At 49.7% G+C, this 24,806-nt stretch overlaps 1 protein-coding gene across 1 annotated transcript in view; it reads left to right on the top strand.

Annotated features, from left to right (window-relative positions):
* The first annotated feature begins 6,120 nt into the window (after positions 1-6,120).
* Positions 6,121-24,806, top strand: part of LOC121097633 (exocyst complex component 1-like) — a 31,191-nt gene continuing 12,505 nt past the window's right edge. Inside the window, exons 1-8 of the mRNA XM_040614780.1 lie at positions 6,121-6,220; positions 9,631-9,762; positions 11,129-11,256; positions 15,381-15,540; positions 16,317-16,510; positions 20,913-21,140; positions 22,695-22,827; positions 23,937-24,046. Coding sequence (XP_040470714.1) covers positions 9,639-9,762; positions 11,129-11,256; positions 15,381-15,540; positions 16,317-16,510; positions 20,913-21,140; positions 22,695-22,827; positions 23,937-24,046 — 1,077 coding nt within the window. The 5' untranslated portion in view covers positions 6,121-6,220; positions 9,631-9,638. The remainder of the gene's footprint in view (positions 6,221-9,630; positions 9,763-11,128; positions 11,257-15,380; positions 15,541-16,316; positions 16,511-20,912; positions 21,141-22,694; positions 22,828-23,936; positions 24,047-24,806) is intronic.

Genomic DNA, 24,806 nt, shown 5'->3' with positions numbered 1-24,806 from the left:
GCAGAAGGGCTGAGGGGGACAGGAGCTGGGAAGCTATGCAGGGCCACTGGAAAGTCCCCTCAGGAGGTCAAAGCAGGAGTCTGCCCATGCTGGCAACATCACAGGGCCATATCCCCCCTGACCTCGGCAGGAAGGTGAGCTTCAGCAGAGATGTTACTTGGCACAGGTAATCCACCCTGTTAGGGACTGCCCAACAGGCACATGCTGCACAGCTTATTCCAGTTTTACACCATTGGTGCCAGCCTAGAAATCAGACCAGTTTGTGGAGGACTGGACACAACTGGCTTGCAAAGCTGTAGCAGTAACGTTGGTCGAATGGCAATGTCCCCATAATAAGAGAGCTGAGCAGTAGGAGATAAAGTTTTGGACCAGATCATGGCACCATATATCCTCATCTCTCAGGGAGTTTACGAAGCAGCAACACAAGCAGAACAGGAGATATGAGACCCAGGTAGGAAGGAGATGACCTTGGCCTCCTGCCCATCTCGCTTGTTTTCAGGGAGCAGTTGCTGCTCTTGACAAAAAGCCACATCCGAGCACGTGGCAGCATGAGGCCACTTTTCTTAGCATCAAAGGTATTTTCACAGGGTTTCTCAGCCCATGTCTCCCTAACTCAATAAAAAGAAGGCATGAGGCAGATACTCTGCTGCAACCAGGATAATTTTGGTCCCATGTGCATGGGCTTTCTGTGCACCAGCTGATGGGACAGAACAAAGAGAGATGTTTGACAAGAGGAAGCCAGGAGACTTTAACCAGAAGTAAACTACGCCAATCCAGTCTGTCCCAATCTCCTTGGGTAGATCAGAGAACAAACTGAAAAGGAAAATCCATACTGAAAAGTCTAGACACTTGACTTTTGCAAAGCTTTTGACAAATCTTTGCATAACCACCAGGCTCAGTCTGCTTTGTGGCACATTAGCACTGAGAAGCTGCCGGGCAGCATGAAAAGGGAAAGCAGCTGAGGTCTCCATGAGACAAGGAAAATGGAGTGACCCCAGGTGGGGCCAGCGTATCCCCCACTGACACTCAGTCCCTTCCTGCCTGTCGCAGCACTCCCAAAACTCACCAGCTGCAACAATGCGTTTACCATCCCCCACCAGGTTAACTTCAATAAGCAGTTCCCACACCTTGCCCCAGCACAGCCACCCATCCCCACAAGGTCTCAACAGTTCATCTACTGTCCGTGCTGTTTCTTCAGCCTCTTCAGGCCAGCCCACGCTGCTTCTTGACTCTGCTGTGTCCGGATTCTCCCTTCTCCAGGCTCCTCTCCCAGCCAGCCTCTCCTCATCCCAGCCCCTGCTCCTCCCAGGGCCTCTCCTTGTCTTTGCAACATCCAGGGCACTCGCTCTCCCCCCCTCTGCTTCTTTGAGGTCTCTCTTCATCCAGGACTCCCCTCCCATATGGTCCTTAGAGCTATTTAACTGCTTAGCAGGAACCAGCCACAGCTGCACCTTGTCTACACCAGCCAACCCACCGCCCCTGAAGCCAGCCCACAGCTGGATATTATCAATGCTAATTAACCTGCCTTCATTCCTCTATAATTCTCCTACAATTCCCCCCTTTTCTTCTCTTTTTTAAAATTTTCCTTCTTAATATTTCATACCTTCTGTATTTAACAATCGTCACAACCTTTTCACAAATAAACTTCTCATACAGTTCAGACAACTTGTCCCTGAACTCATACACATATTCCTTCTTCACTTTTATCTTGGGCTTTTCAGCTTCTGGAGGCTGATCACCTTTCTTCTCATTTGTTTTTGTGACATCTGGGATTTTGTTTTCTTCAGCGGGAGGTTCTGATGAGCTTATAGTACCTCGCCCTCTCACCTCCTGGGCCACACTGGACAGTAACCTGAGTGAGCTTTCAGCAGCAGATTTAGAATACAGCACTAATACATTACTCTGTGTCCTAACAAGCTTCTCAACATCCTTGTGGTCGCTCAGTTCTTCTACAACTGGAGACACCTTCAACAAGCACATAAACGCCGGCAAGAATACTGCCGGGCCGAGCAGCAGCAGCGCGGTGCTGCCCAGTGCCTCTGTCTAAAAATGCATCGGCCATAAGCTGAGGCAGGGGAGCTGGGGACGAGGCCGGGGGGAGACCTTGGGAAGGTGAGGGATGTTAACAGTTTCCCCTTTGGTGTGTGCGGAGCTCACAGAGGGGTTGCTGTGGCTCACATAACCTGCAAGTGCCTTTAGGATGCTCTGAGGCATGGCTTTTTCCCCCTCCCTCCTGCTTTGGCTTGCATACAGCCTGGCGCCGAGGACTGAGACGCTACAACCTGGACCAGCCGTTCTCTGCTGCCTGGAACGTTGTGTTTATGGAGGGAAGGATCCAGTCTTCAACTGCCAGCAGGATCAGCAGGGTTGGGCAGAGCTGTCCTGCTGGTACGGTTTTCTGGAAAAGGAGAGGGCAGAAAACAGTGTCCAGTGTGCACCAGCACTGCTGCTTGCCCTTCAGCACGAGTCACACCTGCCTCTGGACATTAAACACGGGCAGCCATGATCAGGACAAGGCAACTCCTTCTTTCTTGCATTTTCCTTGCTTGCTCTAATCTATCACTGTTATCCCAGTCTTGACTTACTGAAGAACTTCCAGTTTGCCCATACTAAGCCATTCTCCATTCTTCTGTGGCTAACGGGGCTCCAGCTGCCCCTCCTGTAACCAGGCAGCAGCCGTGTGCCGAGTGGGTACATCCCATGCTGCTGCTGGTGCAAGGCAAAGGGGATTTCTTTCCTCGTGTGAGCAAGGAGGCTGAAGGAAATTCACAGCAGGACCAAGGAGGACTGGGACCCTCTGTTCATTTTTGGAACAGCAGTGCCCACGCATAACTGGTCATCTAATAGTCCAGAGCAAGTCCTTCCTAGGAAGTCCCGGCTGCCACCTCTTTTTTAGGAGCAATGGCAGGAGCCATCCATTAAACACTGAAATGGTTGGGGATTCTGGGAATGCCGGCTGTTTAAGCACTGAAAATAAGATTCGACATCAAATGATGAGTACAAGTCCCTGCAGCAGAAAATTAAATAGCTTAAATTCTCTGCTGTGCCCTGCGGCAAAAGCAGCTTTCTGTTCCCTGTGTTGGGAAGGAAAAGAAAATCAAACTACTGCAAATTGCTAATCTTGATCAGGGAATGGCAACCAGACACTCCAGACTGTGTATGGTTTTCATTCCTTCAGCCTGAATGTTAAAATGATCAACTGCATTTAGAATTGGGTGGAAAAATTAATGCAAGGCACACTGTATTTCCACACTTGTATTTCCCTTTTCTTTATTTGCTCATTTGCACATAAAATTTCCTAATTTCTTTTTGCACCCCTGCATTTTGAAAAGTAACTCGTTAGGACTATGAGTTTGCAGCAATTGAGATTAATTGGTCACTTGCATCACTTACAGCTGCTTCATCCTGTTTGCCGATGCAGGCAGGGACATGCATGCCAGCCATGGCTGGATTTATCAAGGTTTGTTTGCGTTTTTTTCTTACCCAGCCTTCTGAAGGCTAGACATACCCTCTGCTTAAAATAAAAGCTTTGATTCCTCAGTGTCTACACCAGCCATGAGACTCAAGGGAAATAATCCAGGGGAGTGATCAGTTTGGGCACTGGTGCCTGAGACTGCAGTGCTACAGGGCAGCTTTCTGCGAGCTCCTGGGGCTGCCTGAATAAAGCCAGAAATCCTATAGTAACTCCTTCTTTCCTATTTTATTCCTGAATTTTTCTTTTAGTCAAGCAGAATGGTCTTAAAAATATCTCCCTGCTCCCAGTGGCATCAGGGCTTATGTGCCAGGCTGGCATCTGGGCAAGCTACTCTCCTTAACCATGGTCTTGCAAGGGAGACATTTCCCCCTCGCACTCCCTGTAATGCCCGTGAATAATAATGAAGGCATGCGCAGCCAGCTGGAAGAGAAGAAAATCCGCTCCACAAGCAAGAAGATGTTAAGAAGACCCAGTTTATGGAAATAATATGAAATCATGAATGGAAGCCCTGGCATAACACCTTTAGTGTCTTGCAGTAAATGATACTGTGTTAATGCAGTCCTGCTGTCAGGCGTGATCGTATTTTTCTCCTTTCCGTAATGCTTGCCCCATCTAATTTACCCTCCAGAGTGCACACAATGTCCTTGAAGGTCACAAATTAAATAAGTTGTTTTTTCCAAGGCACCAAACACAGCAGGTACATCGATAGAGCTTTACTCGGGCACACTGGGCACCCAGACATGACACCAGGGCATTGACTTGGAGCATGCACTAGCTTACTGACCTAACCAGCCACAGTCCCACTGTAACATGCTGGAGAAGTGACTGTAGTTCAGTGCAGGCTGTGACTCGCGGTGTCCCCTGTACCCATCAACACCTGGGAAGTGAATATTTCAACTAAACCATTGCCACTTCCCAGTGACTGCAGCTTTTCAAGCCCTTGCTCTGCCAGTTCAGATGGGTGCTGAGGCAGAGAAGTGTGGCATGAGTAGATATCAATGACATCAAAAAACATAAGCAGGTGCAGAGGTTTGGGATAGAGCTTCTCAGTGAATGATCAGGATTACTCAATAGGAACAGGGCACATCCAGAGCTGCAAAACCTGATTCTGAAGCTAAATATGAAGGCAACGTGCGGGCTGCACCAGAAATGGGTCTGTCTGCCTTCTTCCTAGCTGAGGTCACCCTGTGCAATTCAGCTCCAGCGTGGTTCCCAGGCCGCCTCTGGCACCAGCTGAATGCCAAAGTACCATCGTTGCCTTTCAAAGGTGCCAATGGTTCAAGCCCCAGACATGTTCAAGGCTCAGATTTCTGCACTGGCATGAAGCCCACGTGAGCTAGGACCAGGGCATTTGCTCCTTGGGTTATGGCCATGGGACTTCCAGAGATTAGGCAAACAGAGAGCTCTCATTTCCTCTAAAATACTTCTACCGAACAAGTGTATCAGGCTTCGTCCCCAGCTGAGGACCACAAAGAACAGATGGAAGGACCAACCCTTCCACCTGGGCCATGAGAGTGATCCTTAAGGCATCATTCACACTGCTGCCCCACAGCTGGAACTTGAGACTGCTTCTCCGTGCCACTCTCCAAGCCCTCATAGCTAGCTCCTGGCTCTGGCTCCTCTCTGGATTATTGCTGCAGCAGGCATGTCAGTCATTGTGGGCTAGCACTCACACCAATGCCTGTCCCAAAATGCCTATGGTCACCAAATCCATGGTTGGGATCGGAAGAGACCTTAAAGCCCATCTAGTTCCAGCCCCCTGCCGTGGGCAGGGACCCCTCCCCCCAGCCCAGGCTGCTCCCAGCCCCGTCCAGCCTGGCCTTGGGCACTGCCAGGAATGGGGCACCCACAGCTGCTCTGGGCAGCCTGGGCCAGTGTCTCACCACCCCCACAGTGAAGAATTTCTGCCGTGTATCTAATCCAAACTGACCCTCTTTCAGTTTAAAGCCGTTACCCCTTGTCCTGCCACTACAGGCCCTACTAAAATGCCTGTCCCCATCCTTCTGATAAGCTCCTTACTTAAAGGAGTCTTACTGGCAGGCTGCTCTGTGGTCTCCCCAGAGCTTTCTCTTCCCCAGGCTGAACCACCCCAGCCCAGCCTGTTTGCACGGGAGCGGTGCTCCAACCCTCTGAGCATCTTCGTGGCCTCCTCTGGACTCGCTCCAACGCATCCTTTGGTTTCAGCAGGACCTGGCTTTTGGTTAGTACTAAGGTATATCCCAAGGTGTTACCAGGAACCAGCACGAGGTTTCCTTTACGCTTAAAGCTAAATTATACATCATGATTATGTATCCTGCTTAACAAGGGCAGGTGCTGTGCCATTAGAATACTGTCTGACTCCTCAATGTCTTGCAGTTTCTGAGACCCTTTGTTAAAGGAGGAGGACGAGGGAGACAGCGTCTGGCTACAGGCTGAGCCACGGTTGTTCCCTGCTCAGCACTTTGACACTCTTTAACAGAACGAGGAGGAAAGGGAGGGCAGTTTCACCTTGCTTTGCTTTCGGTCTAACCCCACTTCACCCCAGCTGCTCAGCGCCCTGCCTGCCCTGGGCTGCACCTGGGCTCCACAGCGGCTGCGCGAGGGGTTTCCTGCCCCGACCTCAAGCCGGCGGCTCAGGGGCTTCGCTCAGGTTCTTCAGGCTTCCTGTTTTTCTCTGAAAGCTTTCATTTTACCAGCAAACTGTTTCCTGTTCTAAGGCTTCTTGCGACTGAAATCCTACAGTTTATCCCCAGCAAGACGTGGATGGTAAAGTCTTTGAGCGCTCTTCCTTTCGCTCACGCTCTCTCCCTCACTGTCAGCTGTCTGGATGGGTGATGTGCACCTCAGTGAAAATTTCAGGAAGGTTTCACTGAGATCTTTAAGTCTTACAGGCTGTCTACAAAATGGGGGGGTTAACTGGCTTGGCTACAGACAGCTTTTCAATTATATTCATGGAAAGTATTGTGCTTTCTGCATTAGCTTATCAGGGAGCAGGGAGCCCTCTATTACTTTGGCTTTCAATCATTTTCCTGTAGCTGTTGCTAAAGTGCTATTAGAAATGAATTAGTGAGTTCGAAAGCAATAGCGGTATAGACGGCCAGGTCTCCGGGCTGCCAGCCTGCCTGCCTCTGGAGGTGAATGCCATTAGAGAGACTGAAAAGCTGACAGGGATGGAGAAACCAAGATAACCTGGCAAGGGACTGCATTCAGAGAGATGCTACGGTGACAGAATCATTTTAGCAGTAAATGTCTTTTTTTATATATATATCACAGCCACGATATAAAAAGTTTAAATAATTACGGATGTGATTTCAAGCTCATTAACTGTGTGGCTGAGCTGAAAGCCCTGTCACTACGGGGAGGGAGCTGTTGAAGGTTTCGTTGTCTCAGTTCATTGCAGAGCAACCAGTAAATTCCAGTAACAATGAATGACTTAGAAAACATTCAGAGTGCGTGTTCTAAATATTATTTTCCTACAGTCTGTATTTTTATATATCCCTAATTCTTACCAAAATATTTGCATTAAATGTAACCTTCTAGTTGTAGCCACTTTGCTTATTCCCTCGCCACCCAGATCAAAGGCTGCGGTGTAACTGCTGGATGTTTCTGTGTATCTATATGTAAGACACAGGACACCAATTGCCATCTCCTCCCTGATAGCGCTGGGTTTAACTTTCAGTAGAAATACATCAACATGAGGCTTAGATCTGACTGGGAAGTTGTGTGAGAACTTTCCATTAAGAATATCGTGGATTAAAGAAAAGGAGTTTGTGAACAAGCAGCACATTCTTGCTAAAACCACTGCTTCTGCTAGGATGATTGAAATAAATCCTTTCCTTCTTGCATTGGGCTGACCGGAATCGGTGTATTTCAGTACCTCAAACTGAACCAAGTTGTCTTGGTCCAGCCTAGCACTGAGCTGAGCTTGCAAGAGGTTGCAGTGGGCCAACCCTGTGCCCTCTGTGGGCTGTACTCGGAGGCAGGACTCTCCTGCCGTACCTGTGTCTGAGATCCCCTGCTGCTCTGAGCATGGCTTGTAAGGAGCCAGCCAGGAGACATCCTCTTGATTAGGTTGCTTTCTTGCTGCACTTTCCTCATCTGCAAAGTGGCTGTCGTATTACTCTTGCAAAACCACATGAGCTGCTGCAGCGGTTTAAAGCTGGATGCTGCAGTTTAAGTCATGCATATCGCAGCCATTCGGGGGCTGTGGAGAAGCACGTCCAGCTACGTTAGCAAACTGAGGGGGAGAAGAAGTTGGCGCTTGTTTCCTCTTAGACTATGAAACCAAAAAATTTGCACTTGTTCAGCTGGCTGGAGAACTCAGATGTGTTTCCATGAAGCACTTGCTCGCAGTGCCCAGCCAGGGGATACAGACCTGGCAGGCTGCAGGAGGGGCTCAGCCCCCGTGACAGACCGCACCAGGGCTTCCCATTCCCTCCCTGTTACCCACTTCTCCTTTCAGGTTAATTACCTGATTAACTTGCAGCCAGGGGAGCTCAAAAGAGTGGGGATCTCTGTGGGAGTTTAGCAGCTGCTGGCTCTTAGTATCCATTTGCAAGCATCTGAGCCCTGCGAGCACTTTCAGCTCTGCGCAGGACTTTCCCCTTGCTGCTGGCGAGTCCAAGCCCAGGGGCCGATGCCAGGGGCTCGGGAAGGCAGGGCAGCCACTCTGGGGGGGCATCTGCCCTGGTCTGTGTCATGCAAGGAGAGCAGAGGGGACCCGTGGGAGGGGAACCGGGGATGGGAGGCAGGAGGGAAGCACTGATGCCCTGAAGTTCCTCTCCCCCTGCTATTTGTCCAAAAAATGAGTCTTTCAGGGGACTGGGAAAGCAGTGGGGAATCCCAGAGCTGTCAGCCGAGGAGGAAGGAAGAGCAGCTGGAGGTCCGCAGTGGTGAGAACTGCTGAGCAGAGCACAGACCGGGGCAGTGGGGGTGAGATTTGGGGAGACAAGGGCACAGCAAGGTGGGTGCGGGATGTGGTGGCAGGATGTGGCCAGGGAGGTGGCAGAGGCTGTGCACTGCCAGCCTCACACCATCTTGGCATGGGAGAGACAGCACAAGCTGCCTGCCTTCCCCTCCGTGCCCACAGTGCAACCCTGTGAGCCCCTCTGAGCCCCCTCGCCAGCCAGGGCTCTGCTTTTGCTCCTGCAAGGTGCCTGCATCTTGGGTTCCATGAGCTGTGGCTCTGCATGCTCGGGCTGCTCAGCATGGCACAATGGCCTCAAGTTGCAGCAGGGGAGGTTTCAGTTGGGTATTCAGAAAAATGTCTTCACTGACAGGGCTGTCCAGCACTGGGACAGGCTGCCCAGGGAACTGGTGCAGTCACCATCCCTGGGGGTGTTTAAAAAACGCATAGATGCTGTGCTTGGGGACGTGGTTTAGTGATGGACTTGGCAGTGCTGGGTTAATGGATGGACTTGATGATTTTAAAGGCCTTTACCAACCTAAACGATTCTGTGATTCTATGATTCTAAGGCTGGCAAGGGAGCTGGACTGGCAAGCTGATCTCCCTTTGGAGGGTTGCTGTGTATTTCTGCTAAGCTAAAGCCCCCAGGATCTCCAAGAGGCAGGATGCCTCAGAGCAAATCTCCCAACGCAGAGTTGTGGCTCCTTTATGGTTGGTTGTTGGTTTTTTGGGGCTTTTTTTCTTTCTTTTTTTTTTTTTTTTTCAGCACTGACTTGCACGGTTAGGTATGCCCATCCCATGCTGATCGCAGGGCACCCCAGCACAGTTTGTATGACCCAGTAGGGTGATTTCTTGAGCTGAAATAAGTGCTGAAACAACAGGGGCCAACAAAAGTAAGCAGGTGATGGGTTGCTTGTAGCTGTTAAACTGTTTCGCCTGCCTGTGGACACGGTTCTGTTGCTCAAGACACTATGCTGGGTCAGAACCAAAAGGGAGGGTTTTTTAAGAAATTAGGGAAGTTTTATTGTGGAATTCAGACCAGCCAATTATAAAAGGCCCTTCTGGCTCCAAATTTACATCCATTAGTTAACATTTGTGCTGTCTGCAAAACAACAGAGGTGAAATGGGTGTGGGGAAGTGGTGTGCCGGGAGCTTGTGTGCAGATCATCTCCCCAGCCTGTCTGTGTGTCCCAGGAGGTGCTGGGCAGCCCACGGTGCCCTCGAGCATCAGTGGGAGGCACACGCAGCTACCACTTACCGTTGTGTTCAGGTATCGCCATGTCTTCTCTCTGGAGCTCGCTGGAAAAAGATGTGTTCAACCCGCAGAAAAAGAGGCTACTGGAAACCATTCGTGTCTGGAAGACAGGGAAGAAGAAGAAGATGTCCATTCTCTGTGTTGCGGGTGAGAACCTCGGGGGCTGGGATGCTGGCTAAGCTGCAAACCCGGGAAGGTTTCTTGCAGCTCTAGTCAGAGAGTTTTGTCTCTCGTGGCTCTTTTCCTAATCTGGGAGAAAAGATAGGACCACTATTTGGAATGCTGTATTTCAGGATTAAATGAGGGAAATACTAATCCAAAGATAGGCACTGTGCCTGTCAGTGTAGTATGTCAAGAACTGGCAACAAAAGCACAAGTTCCCTCTTGAGTGCCGGGTGATCTTTGGCTGGCTAGAGAGAGCTGGGGTCTGCAGGACTGCTCCCTCCACCAACCTAAGATTTGATTTATTTTTTTTACCATTTGCATCAAACCTGTCATTAGAGGTCAGCAACAAACCATTCTAACATGACACAGCATTACAGCCTCATTCTGTCTCTTCATAGTTTTGGTGAAAGTTTTATTGGTACCCAGACATTACACAGCGATTTGATTAGAATCCAAGGGTACAAGTGCTTTGGGAAATTATCCACCTCCTTTGGTATATGCTTTTCTAGTTGCTCCATCACTCCTGAGACATTGTTAGCATAGATTTTTTGACAGACTTACAGGGGAGGGACTTCCCTGCCAATGAGCTTCTAGACAGTGTAGTCACTTGACGCAGGATTAATTTCTGACAGCCTTAGCCATAGTGTTTGACCTAGATTATGTGCTTCAGCTCCCTCTGTAGTCAGCGGAGGCCAGCAGGGATATCTCCAAGGGTTGATGTAGCCACCCTGTATAACATCTAAAGTACACGAGTTACCCCTGGCGCTGTCCGTGTCAGCTTTCTGGAGGCACCTAGCTCATATGGGGGAATGAAATTGTAATAGCCAGAATGATGTACAGTGAGCGCCTCCCAGATGACCCAAGAGGTGACTGTAAGCTAATTGGCCCTGGAACTGATTTTTGATGGGATATGTTAGTGTGGGTATCAGTCAAACAATGCAGTGCTTTTGGACCCTGTCGTAGAGCCAGCAACATGGTATGTAACCGTCATAAATCTCCTCACACCAGGGCGCCTGGTTTGCATCACATTTGGATCTTGCTGAAATACTACTTTTGCCTTGTGTAGAGCACAATGGCCTGGTTTAAAACCCTTTGACATTATTCGGAATCCCCCATTAGACTTCAGAGTACTCTGGATTAGACCCCAGAGAGGACTTCCCATATGTAAATACTCAATGAAAGGAAAGCCAGTAGAAACCCTGTAGTATCTCTCCATACAGCCGCAAGGCAAAATCAGTGTCTGTGTGTCCATCTGTACTTGTCCACCCACACTGAACTGTTGTGTACTGGACTAACAATAATATTGTGTGTTGTTTGGGTTGGTTTTTTTTTTTTTCCTCATCCTCAGTGGACACCTTTATGCCAATGCAGCCGTTTCTGGTGAGGGTCAAGACAGACCGAGGAGAGCAGTACAAGATAGCCTGCCGGTGGCCTTTAGCAGAGCTGAAGCTTGTGGATGGCAAGACCCTCAGTCAGGTAGGATTGATTTTCCTTCTGTGGCAAAAGGCAGAACTGATCTGGGGGAGGGTAAGATACGAGTATAGAGCTAGAGAGACTCAGGCCAGGATCCACAGGGGGATTTGGGTCCTCTGGACCTCAGCCCATACGTTTAGGTGGTGAGAAGAGCAGCAGAGGGTGTGTGTGCGTGTGTGTGTGTGATTTCTAACATGAGAATGAACCAGCCCGAACAATGCTAATTTTGGGAAACAGCCACCAGTAAAAAAAATTTACAAGCCTTCTGCCTTCCCTCAGAGCTGCTTCCTAGAGTATGGTGAAGGGAGTTCTCTCCCTGGTTGGTTCCTCCTTCCTACATCAGTGCTTTTGGACTTGTTGCTCTTATGTTTTCCAGGGAGATGCCTGTGCCCAGGGTTGGGGCTGGCATGATTTCCTCCCTCCTAAGTCATCCCTCTCGAAGTTAGGAAATGTCAGGCTGGCCAAATACCTGCCTGGGTGAGCAGTGAGTGGGTGACTGCTGCACGGACACAGCTTCCATCAAAATCAGTGGGCAAACTCCCCTGCTTCCTCAGGCAGAGGACCTCCCGAAGCTCTTTGCAGGAGATGGGCTGCAAAGTACTGCTCTTGTCAGGTCTCCAGGATTTGCAGAGCACATTGTCAGGCCCATCTGTCGATCCATGTTGACAAAGCTTCTTGACAGACATTTGCATAGGGTATTTAAAGATTAAATGGAGGCATTTACTGAAAGAAGGATTATAGAGAGCTGGAGTCAGCGTGATTCTGTGCTTTTAGGGAGACATTAAGGCTTTTGGGAAAGAAAGCATGGACAAGATATTCGCTTTCTGCTGCTGGGGCTGGCAGTGTCATTAAAGTTGTTATAATTAGGGTTTTTTATTAATGTGAATGTTCTAGGGGCTTTGGCAAGGTGCCTGAGTTTTCACAAGCATAGAAACAAATGAGAAAAAGAACAGCTTTCCAGTTCTACATCCAGGGCAAATAAAGTACATCTGCACAGCACGTCAGAAAGGAAAATCACAACTGCAGGTTGGCAGGGCATCTTGATCCTGTGGGTAGAACTGAACTGATAACTCATAGTTTTACATTCTCCTGTAAACAGGGAAATTCATGCTTTCATCCTGCCTGAGCTTTCTTCTCGCAGATGAGCCTGCCTCCACCAAGTCTTCTAAAGGCTTTAGCTCTGGAGGAGTTAGGATTAGAAGGTACCTCCAGGATTTTCCGTCCTTTCCCCTTCGTGTGCCATCCCAATGAGATAAACCGATCATATTCTATCTTAAAGTATTGGTGTATATTTGAACCCTCTCCTACTGGGAGTCAAATACAGAACTTGGTTGTCCCGATGGCTAAAGCCTTCTTATGACTCCCAGCCCATATTCCTGCCCACATCGTTCCTGTTTGCCCTTGTGCCGTGGCTGTCCTTTAGGTTAGACAGCTCTTCTCCTTTGCAGATACATTTTTAGATGGTGGTCACCTCCCCTATTAACCTTCCTTCTGGCGGGCTAAGTGGACTGGCCTCCTAGACTCCTCTTCTGTGCTGACTTCTCTCTTCCCTTCATCAGGCCTGGAGCCCTCTTCCTTGCTTCTTCCAGGCTGAATTGGTCTTTCTTGAAACACAGGCATCCAGAGTTGTCCATATCCTTCCTGAAATGGGTCCTACTCACCAGGTGAAACTGCTGCACAAGGTCCCCAGGCAGAGGAGAGGCTGCACAGGCTGCAGCCAGGACATGTTGGCATCCTTCAGGGTCCCACCATGGAGACCCCAGCACACGGCAAGCACAGTGCAGCCCAGGGCCCAAGTCAGCACAGTTCTGCCCTGTCGCTTGGCTCGGCAGGTCCATGGAAATCAAAATACGAGCTCTCCTCTGCTGCTTAGCAGATAGTATCAACTACAGCCGAACCCTGGCTACTGAGTCAAATTCAGTGCAGACAGCAAGGGCTTGGTTGTCAGGTCTGCTCTGGTGCACTGGGAAGCCCTCTGCACCCTGGCACCAGCAAAGTACTGACACTGCAAGTCCGGCGGTGTTTAAAGCTACAGCTCCCCTGACCGAAACAGTATTAATATTTATGAAGCGATTAACGGATGCCTCCCCGCTTTAATAGCGCCTCATAAGGCATGCTATAAACCACGCACACTGGAAATCCCTTCCTCACACATCGCTGCTCCGTGCCGTTGCAGGGGCTGCTACCAAGCCTGCAGAGCAATGCGGGGGCGTGATGTATTGCTTCAAGGTGTTTAGAAACAACCCTTAAAGCATTGTAGGACTGCGTCAGTCCTCATAAACTCTATGTCTGTTATGATGATTAGTATCAATAATTACAAGTGCGGCTTCTAAGTTCTCCAGAAGGTGAGAGCAGGCTGTGCTGCAGAGCTAATGAGAGGATGCAGGAAGGAGTTTCTCTCTGTGGGATGCTCCTTGTTCAGCAGCCTCCCTTATTCTCCCCACCTAGTACCTCTTACTGGCAAAAACTAAGTCTCCTGTGGCTGTGGTTGCCCCTCCATGGGACTCCATCCTTTGGGCATGGACAGATGTAGAGAGATTGACACTTACACATGAAACAGTGTATGATGGAACATCCCCAAGATGAAAACAACATGGGGAAATGCCAAGAGTGCTTATTTTCCAGTCCATGCTCCTGTTCTTTCAGGTGATTTTCCCCTGCCAGGGAATGGGGCTGCTGGGAGGTGCCAGGTGAAGCACGTGTAATACCGCAGTGCTGCTGGGGGAAGTTCAGGACTGAGCTTGTGGAAGCCCGTTTCTGTTTTTTTTCTGAGTGTTCCCAATTCTTGAGCAAAGAAAGGTTTGAGATTTCCCGTTGGTTGAGAACTATAGAGGGGAATATCTGCAGTGGGAGGCAGGGTGAGTGCTGGGCTTACCCCAAATGCTTAACTCCAGTTGATTCAAGCACATCATTACACTGCAGAGTTTATTGCCACAGGATGCTGTGGATGCCGACGCTATGAATAAGATCAAAAAGCCATCAGAGGAAATCAGGGACAGTAGGTCCTTCAAGGGCTGTTAAACACAGTGCTGTGGATACAACCTTTGGCTCAGCGAGCTGCTAGATCATGGGCTGCTGGAGGCTGGCAGGGAATCCTGAAGGCAATATAACTGTGGACTTACCCTTTGAATGCTTTTTCTCCCAAGCATCTGTCATTGGCCACTGTCAAAATTCATCAGCGTTCGCACCCCCAAAACTGCAGTAAAGGGTGACGGATTTACATAATCTGAAAAGAGATCAGCGTGCTGGAGCAGGATGCTGCTGCTGGTTGATTGCTTGGTCTGACCCACTATGGGTGTCTTGGTGTCTACATCTAGGGTTAGAATTGCTGTGCATCCTTTTATTTTCAGTGCTTTTATCATGCTTATGATTATTTGCCAAGTGCCATGAATCTACCTCTCAAATCCTGCCCCGTTGCTTTGGGATAGCAGCAGAAGTCCAGGGAGAGATGTCTGTATCTTCAGGAATGAAACATGAAGAAGGATATGCTGTTAACGAGAGGAATCGCCTGCTGTCAGCTGGGAGATGGAGAGCTTGTCAGGGGATTCATTGATTGAAAGATTTCACATCAAACTTCTGACAGCAGTTACCCTGGGGACGGTACTGTTGGTGTCCATCATGTTGAGTGCTGCAAGGATCGTGGGGGCAATAGCCTGTTTTTAGCCCTTCATCAGATCTGAGTCTGACTATACCCATGCAGCTCCACCAAAACCAGTCTAGCCATTGGCATGATGTGGCCGGTAGCACTGGTCTCCCTGGGGTCACCTTCCCAGCATGTCCAGCCAGGCGTTTTGCCAGGTGGTCTCCGGGAGCTGTCAGGATCACCCCCCTGGCTGAAGGGACGGAGCTGCTTGTGCAGACAGAGCTCTCTCCTCTAAGCTCTGTGCTCGTCTCCACTCACAATGTGGCTTCCTGGGGCCACCAAAACCCCCAAAGCTTGAAAGTGCAGCGCAGGGGTGTATCTCCCTCCCTCCCTCCCTCCTTCAACTAGGAGGTGTTTCTTCTCCAGGCACACAAGGTGTTCTCACATCAGTACCTGACACTAACATGTGCTGCAAACCTATGCTGAGTGTATGTGGTGCGGCAAGTGTGTCTAATTGTTGTAGTAATTAACTGTTGGCATCTAGGCAAGCCTGGATTTTGATCTGCAGTTTGACAAGGTTTACAAGTGGACAGCTAGCAGCTTTGACGAGAAGAAAACCTTTATCAGATGCTTATGGAAGCTGAACCACCGATTCCTCGCCAGCTCTATCACATTTGTGAATGTCCCCTCCTGTGTAGCAGAAGGTAATTAGTTCCCTTGTCGCACTCAGTGGTTTGGGATTTTTTTTGCATTATCACTGTTATCGCTTTAGGAACGGGAGGTGAATAAATTGCAAACAGTGCATGCAGGTGATGGGCGAAGCCGAGGTGGGTACCAGGGAGAGCTAAGCAGGAGGATCCATGCTTTGTGTGTCTGGAGGCACAGCCATCCGATTTTATCCACTGACCCCTGCCATGGAGACACAGTGAGAGGCTGGGAGGGAAAACAGATGGACAGTTCATTTTATCTCCAGAGATGCTATCTGCACTCTGGGCTGGGGAAGGCAGGCAGTAAAGTGGTGGTAATGTCAGGCCAGGGGGAGACTGGCTGCCTGCCTGGTAACATTACCCCATAAAAAGATAATATGGATATAAAAATACATTTTACTTGACAACACGTGACTATCAGTATATTTGATCAGAAGAAGCCTGTTCATCTCTGAAATTTGTCTCAGCTTTGTATAACATATCACCGTGCCCCAACACACAGTCCTAGAGAGGTGAACAAGTAAAAACATAACCAAAGCACAAATTGAATTTCAAATGTCTGTTTTGCTGCTCTTACAAAGCTGGCCCTTTATCCCATGCACATCTTTCTTTGGTCCATGCTGTGATCTTATTCTAACTGACCATCAGACTAAGACCCCTGGACTCATGTCACTTGGACTCAGTGGGAGCCTTGGGGCTACCATTAGCAGGGCTAATAAAATGACACAGCTAGAAGGTTTTGGCTACCTCCACATCTCCTCCTGCCCACGCAGGGAGACAAAGGCCCCAAGAAGATAGGAAGGACACTGTGGAGGCTGAGAGCCAGGAGGAGCTCAGTGTGTACCAGGAGATGACACCAAGGGAAGCTGCTGATGTGTTGAAACTGATGGAGGAGTACGAGCCCCTTGTGAACAACTCGGTGGCCTTTGCAGAGCAGCTGACCAATGATCTCCATGTGCTGGATGAGGTAAGGGGGCCAAGGGCTGTGACTCAACTGAAAAAAAGGTGTCTGGCTTTTGGGGGCACTGGGTTAGTCTCTGGGTTTTGCTCTTTCGTTTGCTGTGAGCACTTGATCCGAGCAAAAGTCATCTTGCTGTTGTGCTGCTTCAGCTCAAAAGGCATCTCATGTGCAAGCCCAAAGGATGCTGCTGCTCCTCCCCTCGCGAAGGTAGGTGTTTGTCCCCCTGTGCGTGGTGCCAGCACTGAACAAGGAGCTGCAGCCTGGCAGGCAGGCACCAAATGTCTGTCTCTGCTGAGCTTAACTGCCCCTTGACGTTGGCTTGAGTGGTGCCTCTCCCACAGACGCAGGGGCTGACCAGCTTGGGGCAGGTGAAGCCCACTGCCAGTTTTGCAAAGCAGTAAAACAAACTAGTGACACAGATCCAGCTGCAGGGAAGGACAGGGAGCCCAGCTGCGTGAGGACGTGGAGCTGTGAGGGGCTGTAATGTCTGGGAGCAGCGCAGGGATGGGTGAGGGTCTGGCTGCGGGGCAAAGTGAAGCTGGGGTGTTCTGGGGCTGGCTGAGGGACATGGATGAGGCTGGGGAGCTCTGGGGTCTCTGCTGCATTGTGCAGAATGTCTCTATGTCCCGTGTAGTGTAGATTAGGACCATCGTTTCTGTAGCCAGCAGCGCAGAAGAAATTTGCTTTTGGGTGTTGCCTTACTGCTAGGTCTGCAAGCTGTGCTGGAGCCAGGTCAGTGGTCAGCAGCGACCCTGAGCAATCCCAGTCTTAACCTCGTCTGGAAATGATTTACAGGACTGTTCCAAAGGGAAAATGCGGTGACAATGCCCGCACTGTGTCTTCCCCTTCCCTGCCTGCATGGGGCTGGGTGTCCCCCAGGGAAGGTTAGCCTGCCAGACACCTCGGGGCACGGAGCGCTCCCAGGTTCCTGCCAAAACCACAGCCAGGTCTGCAGCTCACAGCGTGCTTGGTCCAGCATGGCCATCGGCAAGCAGGACATGCCGAAGCAGTGGGCATGGGTCCTGCCACGTTGCCATGAAGGCTATCACAGAAACATCAAAAATCGTATTATTTCGGGTGGGTTTTTTCTTTCACTTGAGCACAAGCACATTAGTTACCTTGGGAAGGGGAGAACACAGAAAAGCTGAGTAGGAAGGACAAAGGCTGCTGAGTAGGGAGGGAGGGGATGATGAAGAGGGATGCCTGGAAGAAAAGGAAAGGGCCAGCAATGATCTCTACAGAAGGAGAAGCAACAGCCAGGGAGAAAAAAAAGGGGGTGGGGGGGTGGAGGGGGAAATGAAACTGAGCTGTAAGAAGATAAAAAGTAAAAGATAAACTGTAGTAGAAAGGGCCAATGGAGAAGGCACACATTATTTTCAGACTATTGAGCTTTATTTAGTTTATTAGAGTTGCTGTATTTTATTGCATTCCTGCAGAGGATAACTTGTTTCTTTGAGTGCTGGAGCAAAATAATGAGATAGCTGCTTTGAGCATTTATCTTATGCTAATATAGCTGGTGCTAGAATTTTATGGGTAGGTAACTGAAGAGCAAAGGGAAAGAAATAAGCCAAAGGAAATATCCTAAAACATGCAAGAAAACCACAGACCCTAAATCCAACCTTCTTTAGCTCCAGTATTTGCTGTAATCCCAGTTTGTATTGATATATGACTTTGTACACTTGGAAATTCAGTAGTTAATCTGGAAGACCGAACTCCTGAGGTCTGCTCCTGCTTGCTCTTGGCAAGTCATACAGGCACTTTGTGGCTCTGTTTCCCAGCTGTAAAATACTCTCTATGAGAATAACTAATAGATGTCTGTTGAGTTCTTTGATATGAAAGGTGCTGTCAAATACATTATTTTAATACCCTCTAATGAATGTCACTTATTTCTAATACACATCGATTAATGAGATGTTTATATTTCTAAGGCTTAATGTATGGTATTAAGTGCTAATAATACCAGCAAGTTAGACTAGCACATGCATATATTTAAATGTTTTTTCCCACATCCCGGTGATAACACCTTGTCCTCCTCTTACAATACTAATCACCATCTCCTCACCCATCTTCTGGGGATGCAGAACACTGCACCAACAGTGAGAAAGCTGCTTTGGAGGAAAGTAAAGCACAGCCAGGGCACTTGGGAGGTTGGCAGCTCTGATTTTTACATTGGTATTCCTCAGTACTTGCAGGGTTCCAGCACCTGCTGAAACACAGGCAGCTCCCGGCAGCTTTGTGCTGCCTTCAGCAGGAGAGCGATTACCCTCAGCTGAGTGGATGCTCCGGAGAGCCCGTCCTGCCAGCAGCTGCCCTGCCAGTGTCACCAGTGATGCTCTGCTCTAGGCAAACCCCCGCGGGTCTGTTAAGCCCTAATCAGACGATCTGAAGGCGCAGCGGTGACAGGCTTGCAGGAGGTTTATGGCTGTAATTTAGGAACGTTTAATAAAATGTGAAGCTCCGGGCAGAGCCCGTGGCCACGGGCCAGAGTCCCTGGTGTGCGGCTGGAAAGCAGCATCAGGAGCGGGGCTGTTTGCTCCTTCCCAGGTCACTCGTGCCAGCCTGCGCAGGCTGGTTGGGCTCCGGGCAAAAGGAGCATTCGCTGAGCATCGGTGGTGCTTTCAGATGAGTATCTGCGTGCATTAGCAAGCCCTGCTTCAAATCCGACTGCTGAGCCTGCCGGCAAGTGAACCCTCAGCCTGCGCTGCCACCGCCGGGCTCCCCGAGGGAAAGCTGTGTCACTCTGCAGTGGGGTTGGTCCATCCCTACCCTTCGATGGAGGTGCTTTGCTGGCTTTGCTGCGGCATCAGGCTTTTCCTTGCTACAGAATTCCTCTGACCTTTCCCACAGCCTTTGTGAATCTGCCTGCCTCCGAAGCCATTCCCCACAGTCCTTGCTCCCACGCTTCCCTAAAACGGCACCACGTGTGTCACAGGAGAGCATAGTCCATGCTGTGGCAGTGAGGCCGAAGCCACTCGCTCCAGGTGTGTGCTCAGAGTGGCTCTCACACGCTTCAGGAGCACGTCCGTGCTGCTCCAGCATCATGCCCTGCAGGTAGCACCTGAGCTGCCAGCTCATTTTTATCCTGATGATAGCCATGCAGGTGGAGCTTGCAGAAGAGAAAGTCCTTTACACAGGGACTGTAGGTGCCCAGCATCTACAGGGCTTTCAGACATGTTCCTAATTCGGACCACAGGGCAGGTCCAAGCTACACTAACCTGACTTGGGTTGACAAGACTTTGCTTCTCTTCCTCCTATCTAGTGATGGATTTGGCAGTGCAGGGTTAACAGTTGGGCTGGATCATCTCAGAGGTCTTTTCCAGCCCTCTATGATTTCATCATTTCCCACCTGTAAGCCGAGTCTGGGGTGTACTGAGGATGCCGATGCTTCCATTGTTTGTTTTCAGAAGGCATCAAATAATTGAAATATCAGAAAAGACAAACTTTAAAATCTTTATTAACAGAGAGAAAAATAGCAGCCTGGAAGCCTCCCGCCCGTGTCTATTGATTGTTTTCTTTGATATCCCGCATGGTACATAGGCCCTGAAAATGATACAATTAACATTTGGAAGCAGTTAATCTCTAGCAGAGCCTGTCAGCAGCGATTAACGTGCTGTTGTATCTCTACCACCCATCAAAACAAACGCCTGACACCTCCCTAGGCAAACTGTGCCTTCAGTTTCCGTATTGGAGACAAATATATGTGCATGTCTCATGCATGATTTAGCTGTTTATTAATTCCAGTGCCAGAGCAGCTCAGCTGGGTAACACCCTGGCAGCAGTGGCAATGCCCAGAGCTGTGCTAAATGTGCTGTGACAGGCACTTGGCATGGCCATGGTCTGCATAAATGCATTAGAGCCAGACAGAAATGGCCAGTGCCTCAAAGCTGGCATGTTTTCTTACAAATATTGTAGGATGGACATGCAGGTCCTCAGGGGACTGTACCAGTTGTGGAGATTGTGGGTTGAAGAGTCCGTGCAGTGTCCACGTGGGACTTCCCTAGCGTACAGAGGGAAAAGTGGGGTGCAGAAGCCAGCAGGGCTTGGTGCCCTCTCCAGACCTACAGAGGCTGTGTTCTGCTTGTGGTTGGATTGGCCCAGCAGCTCCACAGTAAGCTCTTTGCCGTGGCAGATGAAAGTCCTCTGAGCCTACACCTTGCTTGGGGAAGGGTTTTGTTCTGGCCTGCACTTGGGACTTGCAGGTGGTTGCTGATGTAGAGTTTAGCCAAGTGCGAAGGTAAGACACTGGCCTCGTGCAGGTAGTGATGCAGGACAGCTGCAAGCATCTTGCACCTTACAGTGACAGGGTCTCTTCTTTGGCTTGGGAGGGTGAAGGTCAGGATATTTGACTCAGAGATGGTGGTGATCAGTCCCTGCTGCAGCGCTGAAGCCCTCTCTCTCCATTTCACAGGCCAACCTTAGAGCCATTATCTCTTCTGAGAAGCAGGTGACACAGCTGATGAGCTCCATCGATGAGGCCCTCGCAGAGGTGGCCCAAGTGGAGGAGACCTTGCAGATCTATGATGAGTTACTGGGAAGCGTGAAGCAGCAGATGGACCACATCCACCAGGAAAACTCCTTGCTCCATCGCATTGTTGCCAACAAGACAAGGCTGATGGACGAGATCCTTTTCCTCACGGTATGTGGATTTGCAAAGACATAAATCTTCAGCCTGTTGAATTTATTGGAAAAAACTTCCAGCAAGCCTTAACTGCTGAAAACTATTATCTGTCTGCGAAGGCTACAGAGCTTCTCTGGCCTAGAAATGGGGACTTTGTTGTCTTGATAATGTGAGGATGGTCACGCAGCTGGGATGTACTACAGGTAGACGAGCAACAGACATGATGTGCACTGTGATCCAAGGCTGTAAGAGGGGTCTCTGGAAGTCCTCCTAGGCAAGGTTAGCCTCAGATGATGTAATGTGAAGGACCTTCCAGACACAGCTCTGCAACCTTTCACTTGAGATGCTGTGGTCTGCCTGTCAGTGTCAGGTTTGGGACCTTCTTACCCGCTCAGAGGCTGCTGGGGCAGTGTTTTTACCCTTGCACTCAAAGCACCAAGATCCTCCCAGCCTTGGGCCTTCAAATTCCAGGCATACCTATGTCTGTTTGTGGGGTTCTTGTGGAAGCCATTGCCACTGAGGGTAGCTGCCTCCCTCCTCCCTTCACTTGGTAGCTTTCAGTTTATATCTTTGTGCTACGGAAAACCAGCTTTTATTAGCAGCTAATAGTAATTTCAATAGGCAATAATCATTACCCAGGACTATGCAAGCCCAATACTTAATGAGCAGTTAGAGCCAGGGTATGCAACACTCACCCCTGGCCAAAGCCTGTTCCCATCAGCACTCATAACCTCACATGCAGAGAAATTGCTGGGGGCTCTGCAGGGGTCCCAAGGCAAAGTGTGCATCTACTGTGGGAACAGCGTTCTGGGGGCTCCCTCTTGCCCTGGAGAGGCTGTTTGTCCAGGGGCCCTGTTGCTTCTCATCCCACTTCCCCCTGATGGGAGTTTCCCCATTCCTTTTCTCTCCTTTCCTTTCTTTTTTTTTTTTTTTTTTCTTCCCCCACCCTCAAAGGTAACTTAACTGTTAAGTCAGTGTCTGTTATCAGCTGTGGACTGTGCAGGTCAGCCTGTCTCAGCATCCTTTGTGGGGAAAGGAGCTTTCCTCTGCAGTACCTCACAGCCACAGAGATGCTGGTGCAGGGGACAGCACAGCCAGTGGAAAGACTTTGGATCAGCTCTGGGAATAAGGGAAAGCGAGTTATTTACAAGCGTAACATGCCATAAATGCTAGAATAGTGCTGTAACAGCACAACTAATCCTCACTTCCACTGCTTACAGTGACCTCTGTGCCACTGACCTTTTCCTTTCTGAGTAACTCAGGCTGCACTTTCCTTAGCTTTTCCTTTCTCCTCCCCACCACTTTGCTGCCAGCAGTGATCCCAGAGGTGCCAGACCTTTGGAAACTCCTGCTGAGGTTTGCCAGGGCTTCCCTGCTGACCGCTGCCCTTGTCACTGTGCAGACCGCAGGTTTTGGTGGGGGTAGAGCAGCACGGTCTTCCTGACGGACACGTGCAGCCTGGCAGCTGAAGGTAGCACTTGGCTATTTCAAGCCAGCAGCCTCGTGAGTGGGATGGGAAGGGATGAGAAGCTGGCTGTGCTTGTACCTGCTGTCTTCTGGCTTTGTTTTCAGACCCACCTTGACCTCAGCAGGGACCACTGTGATGCCCTGAGCCGGGGAGACCTTTCCAGCCCCAGCAGAGTGAAAGCCTGCATTGCTGCAGCGGAGGCTTTATCTGGCTGCATGAGCATCGAGATAAAGCCCGGTGAGTAGAAAGCAGAGACTTATATCTGCAGACAGCAGAGCCACGGGCTCATCCACAGCCTGTGCTGCACACCCAGCACTATTCCATGCCAGCCTGAACACTGAAGTGGGTATTCCCAGGAATTAGCTCACATGCTTGCCAGGCAGCCCTGCTTGGGCAAAGTAGAAAAGAAACAGAAGGCAGGCTTGTATTTGGGAAGGTGAACAGCAGCACTGACCTGGGGGTACCTGGAGTGTAAGGTGCAGAGCTACAAACAGTATTTCCCTGCAGTGCACACCCGGAGCTGCGAGCTGGGGAAACAGTCTTGCAGGGCTGGCTTTCTTCTGGAGATTTGCTGAAGCTTTCAAGGTCTTCAGCAGCTTCACCTGGGAGCACAGCCAAGCAGGGCTGGAAAAGCCAATGCAACATCTGAACGTCCATGGAGAGAAGTAGCTGGTGGGTAGATTGGATCCATTCTTAGAGAAATAAAATTTGCGCTGCAAATAGCCAAGCTGGGGCATCCACGCAGCACAGGCAGGTCTGCAGGCACCTCCCCCTGGATGTAGGCACTGGCTGATCCAGTTTACATTAGAATTCAGGCAAACATCTATAGAGTTCTTCTAAATACCTGGACGTAAGGCATTGTTGTCTGCCATCTGTGTACAACACTTCCTGTAGTTCAGAAAGGAGGTGGTGGAAAGACATGTTCAGAAATTGTGGTCTCTTGGGGCAACCTAACTGTCTGTACTTGAGCATGGAAAAATGGTAATTCATCGTAGTAGTGTCCACTGTGGGTGTTGTTGGAGACATGCCTGTGTACAGGGACTTCATCCATCCTGGCATGAAACGCCATGCTTTCCTTGTGAAGAGACTGGGTGTTTGTCCTTGGCCATGGTAGGACTGATGGATGTTTCGCAATTTTATTTTATTTTTTCACTTTATACTCCCTCCCTGTCTGCATTTGCTTGGTACTACAGCAAATCTTTCTCCCCTTGTTGGATTTTGGACAGTAGTATTTATCTCAGAACTTACTCCTGGCAGATCTGTCTTATTTGCCAGCATGCTGAGCGATGCTGGGCTGCAGCCACAGCAGCTCAGTACCACGACACCCTCTCTTTTTTTCCCTCAAGGTTACCGGAAACTGCAGTCTGTGGCTGAGCAGCTGATCATGTTTGAAACACTCAAGCAGAACTTCGAAAACTCTTTCATCAGCCACATTACAAGCATCTTTGAGCTGCAGGTGGGCTTCACTCTTCACATGGCAGCTCAAAATCTGGAGAGATTTGAATATTCTAATTGAAGAGCACCAGTGGTATAGGGGATGCTGCGGTAATAGAATTTTCCAATTATCAGGCTATCAGGTTCCCACCCATGACAGTCGTTAACCCTCTGGTCATGTTAAGAAGTGCTTCAGGACATCAGGCCTGAAGATTTTTGCTTTAGATTTTCTTTGTGGGAGGAGGGGCATGGGTGGGTGGTAACATAACATGGTGTAACATAAAATCCCAGGGTAAAATCCGGTCCCTCGATCCTTTGGTTAGCACTTACAAGCACTCATCTTGCAGTTGGAAAGGTACAGTGGACAACATCTCTGTGGGCAGAAATTTGAAATGAAAATTACACTCTTCTGGATTTCATTTCATGAGGAGTGACTCCCAAATCCTTAGTGTTATTTACTGTCAAGCATTGACTCTGGGAAGGGATGTTGCCTGGCAGAGGACTGGGATGGAACTGTGGGATCTCCATCCTTTGAGATTTTCAGACCTTGATTGGACACATCCCTGAGCTAGCTGCTCCACCTGGACCTGCTCTGAGCCTGCTGAGCTCCCATCCCACCTACCTAACTCTGAGCCTGTAGGAGCAGTGTCCCAGTACTGCCAGACCCTGGAAGATGGGCTGCATCAAGCGTGCAGCATCCTTCCGTCTCCACTGCATCCCACCTGCTGAGCCATACCCACCTCCTGGTGCTCGGAGGGACGATTTCCAGCCTGCTCCTGAGC

The sequence above is a fragment of the Falco naumanni genome, chromosome 14 (assembly GCF_017639655.2).
Source record: "Falco naumanni isolate bFalNau1 chromosome 14, bFalNau1.pat, whole genome shotgun sequence".
NCBI classification, from domain to species: Eukaryota; Metazoa; Chordata; class Aves; order Falconiformes; family Falconidae; genus Falco; species Falco naumanni.
The sequence above is the reverse complement of the archived record's forward strand: the minus strand, read 5'-3'. Positions and strand labels throughout refer to the sequence as shown.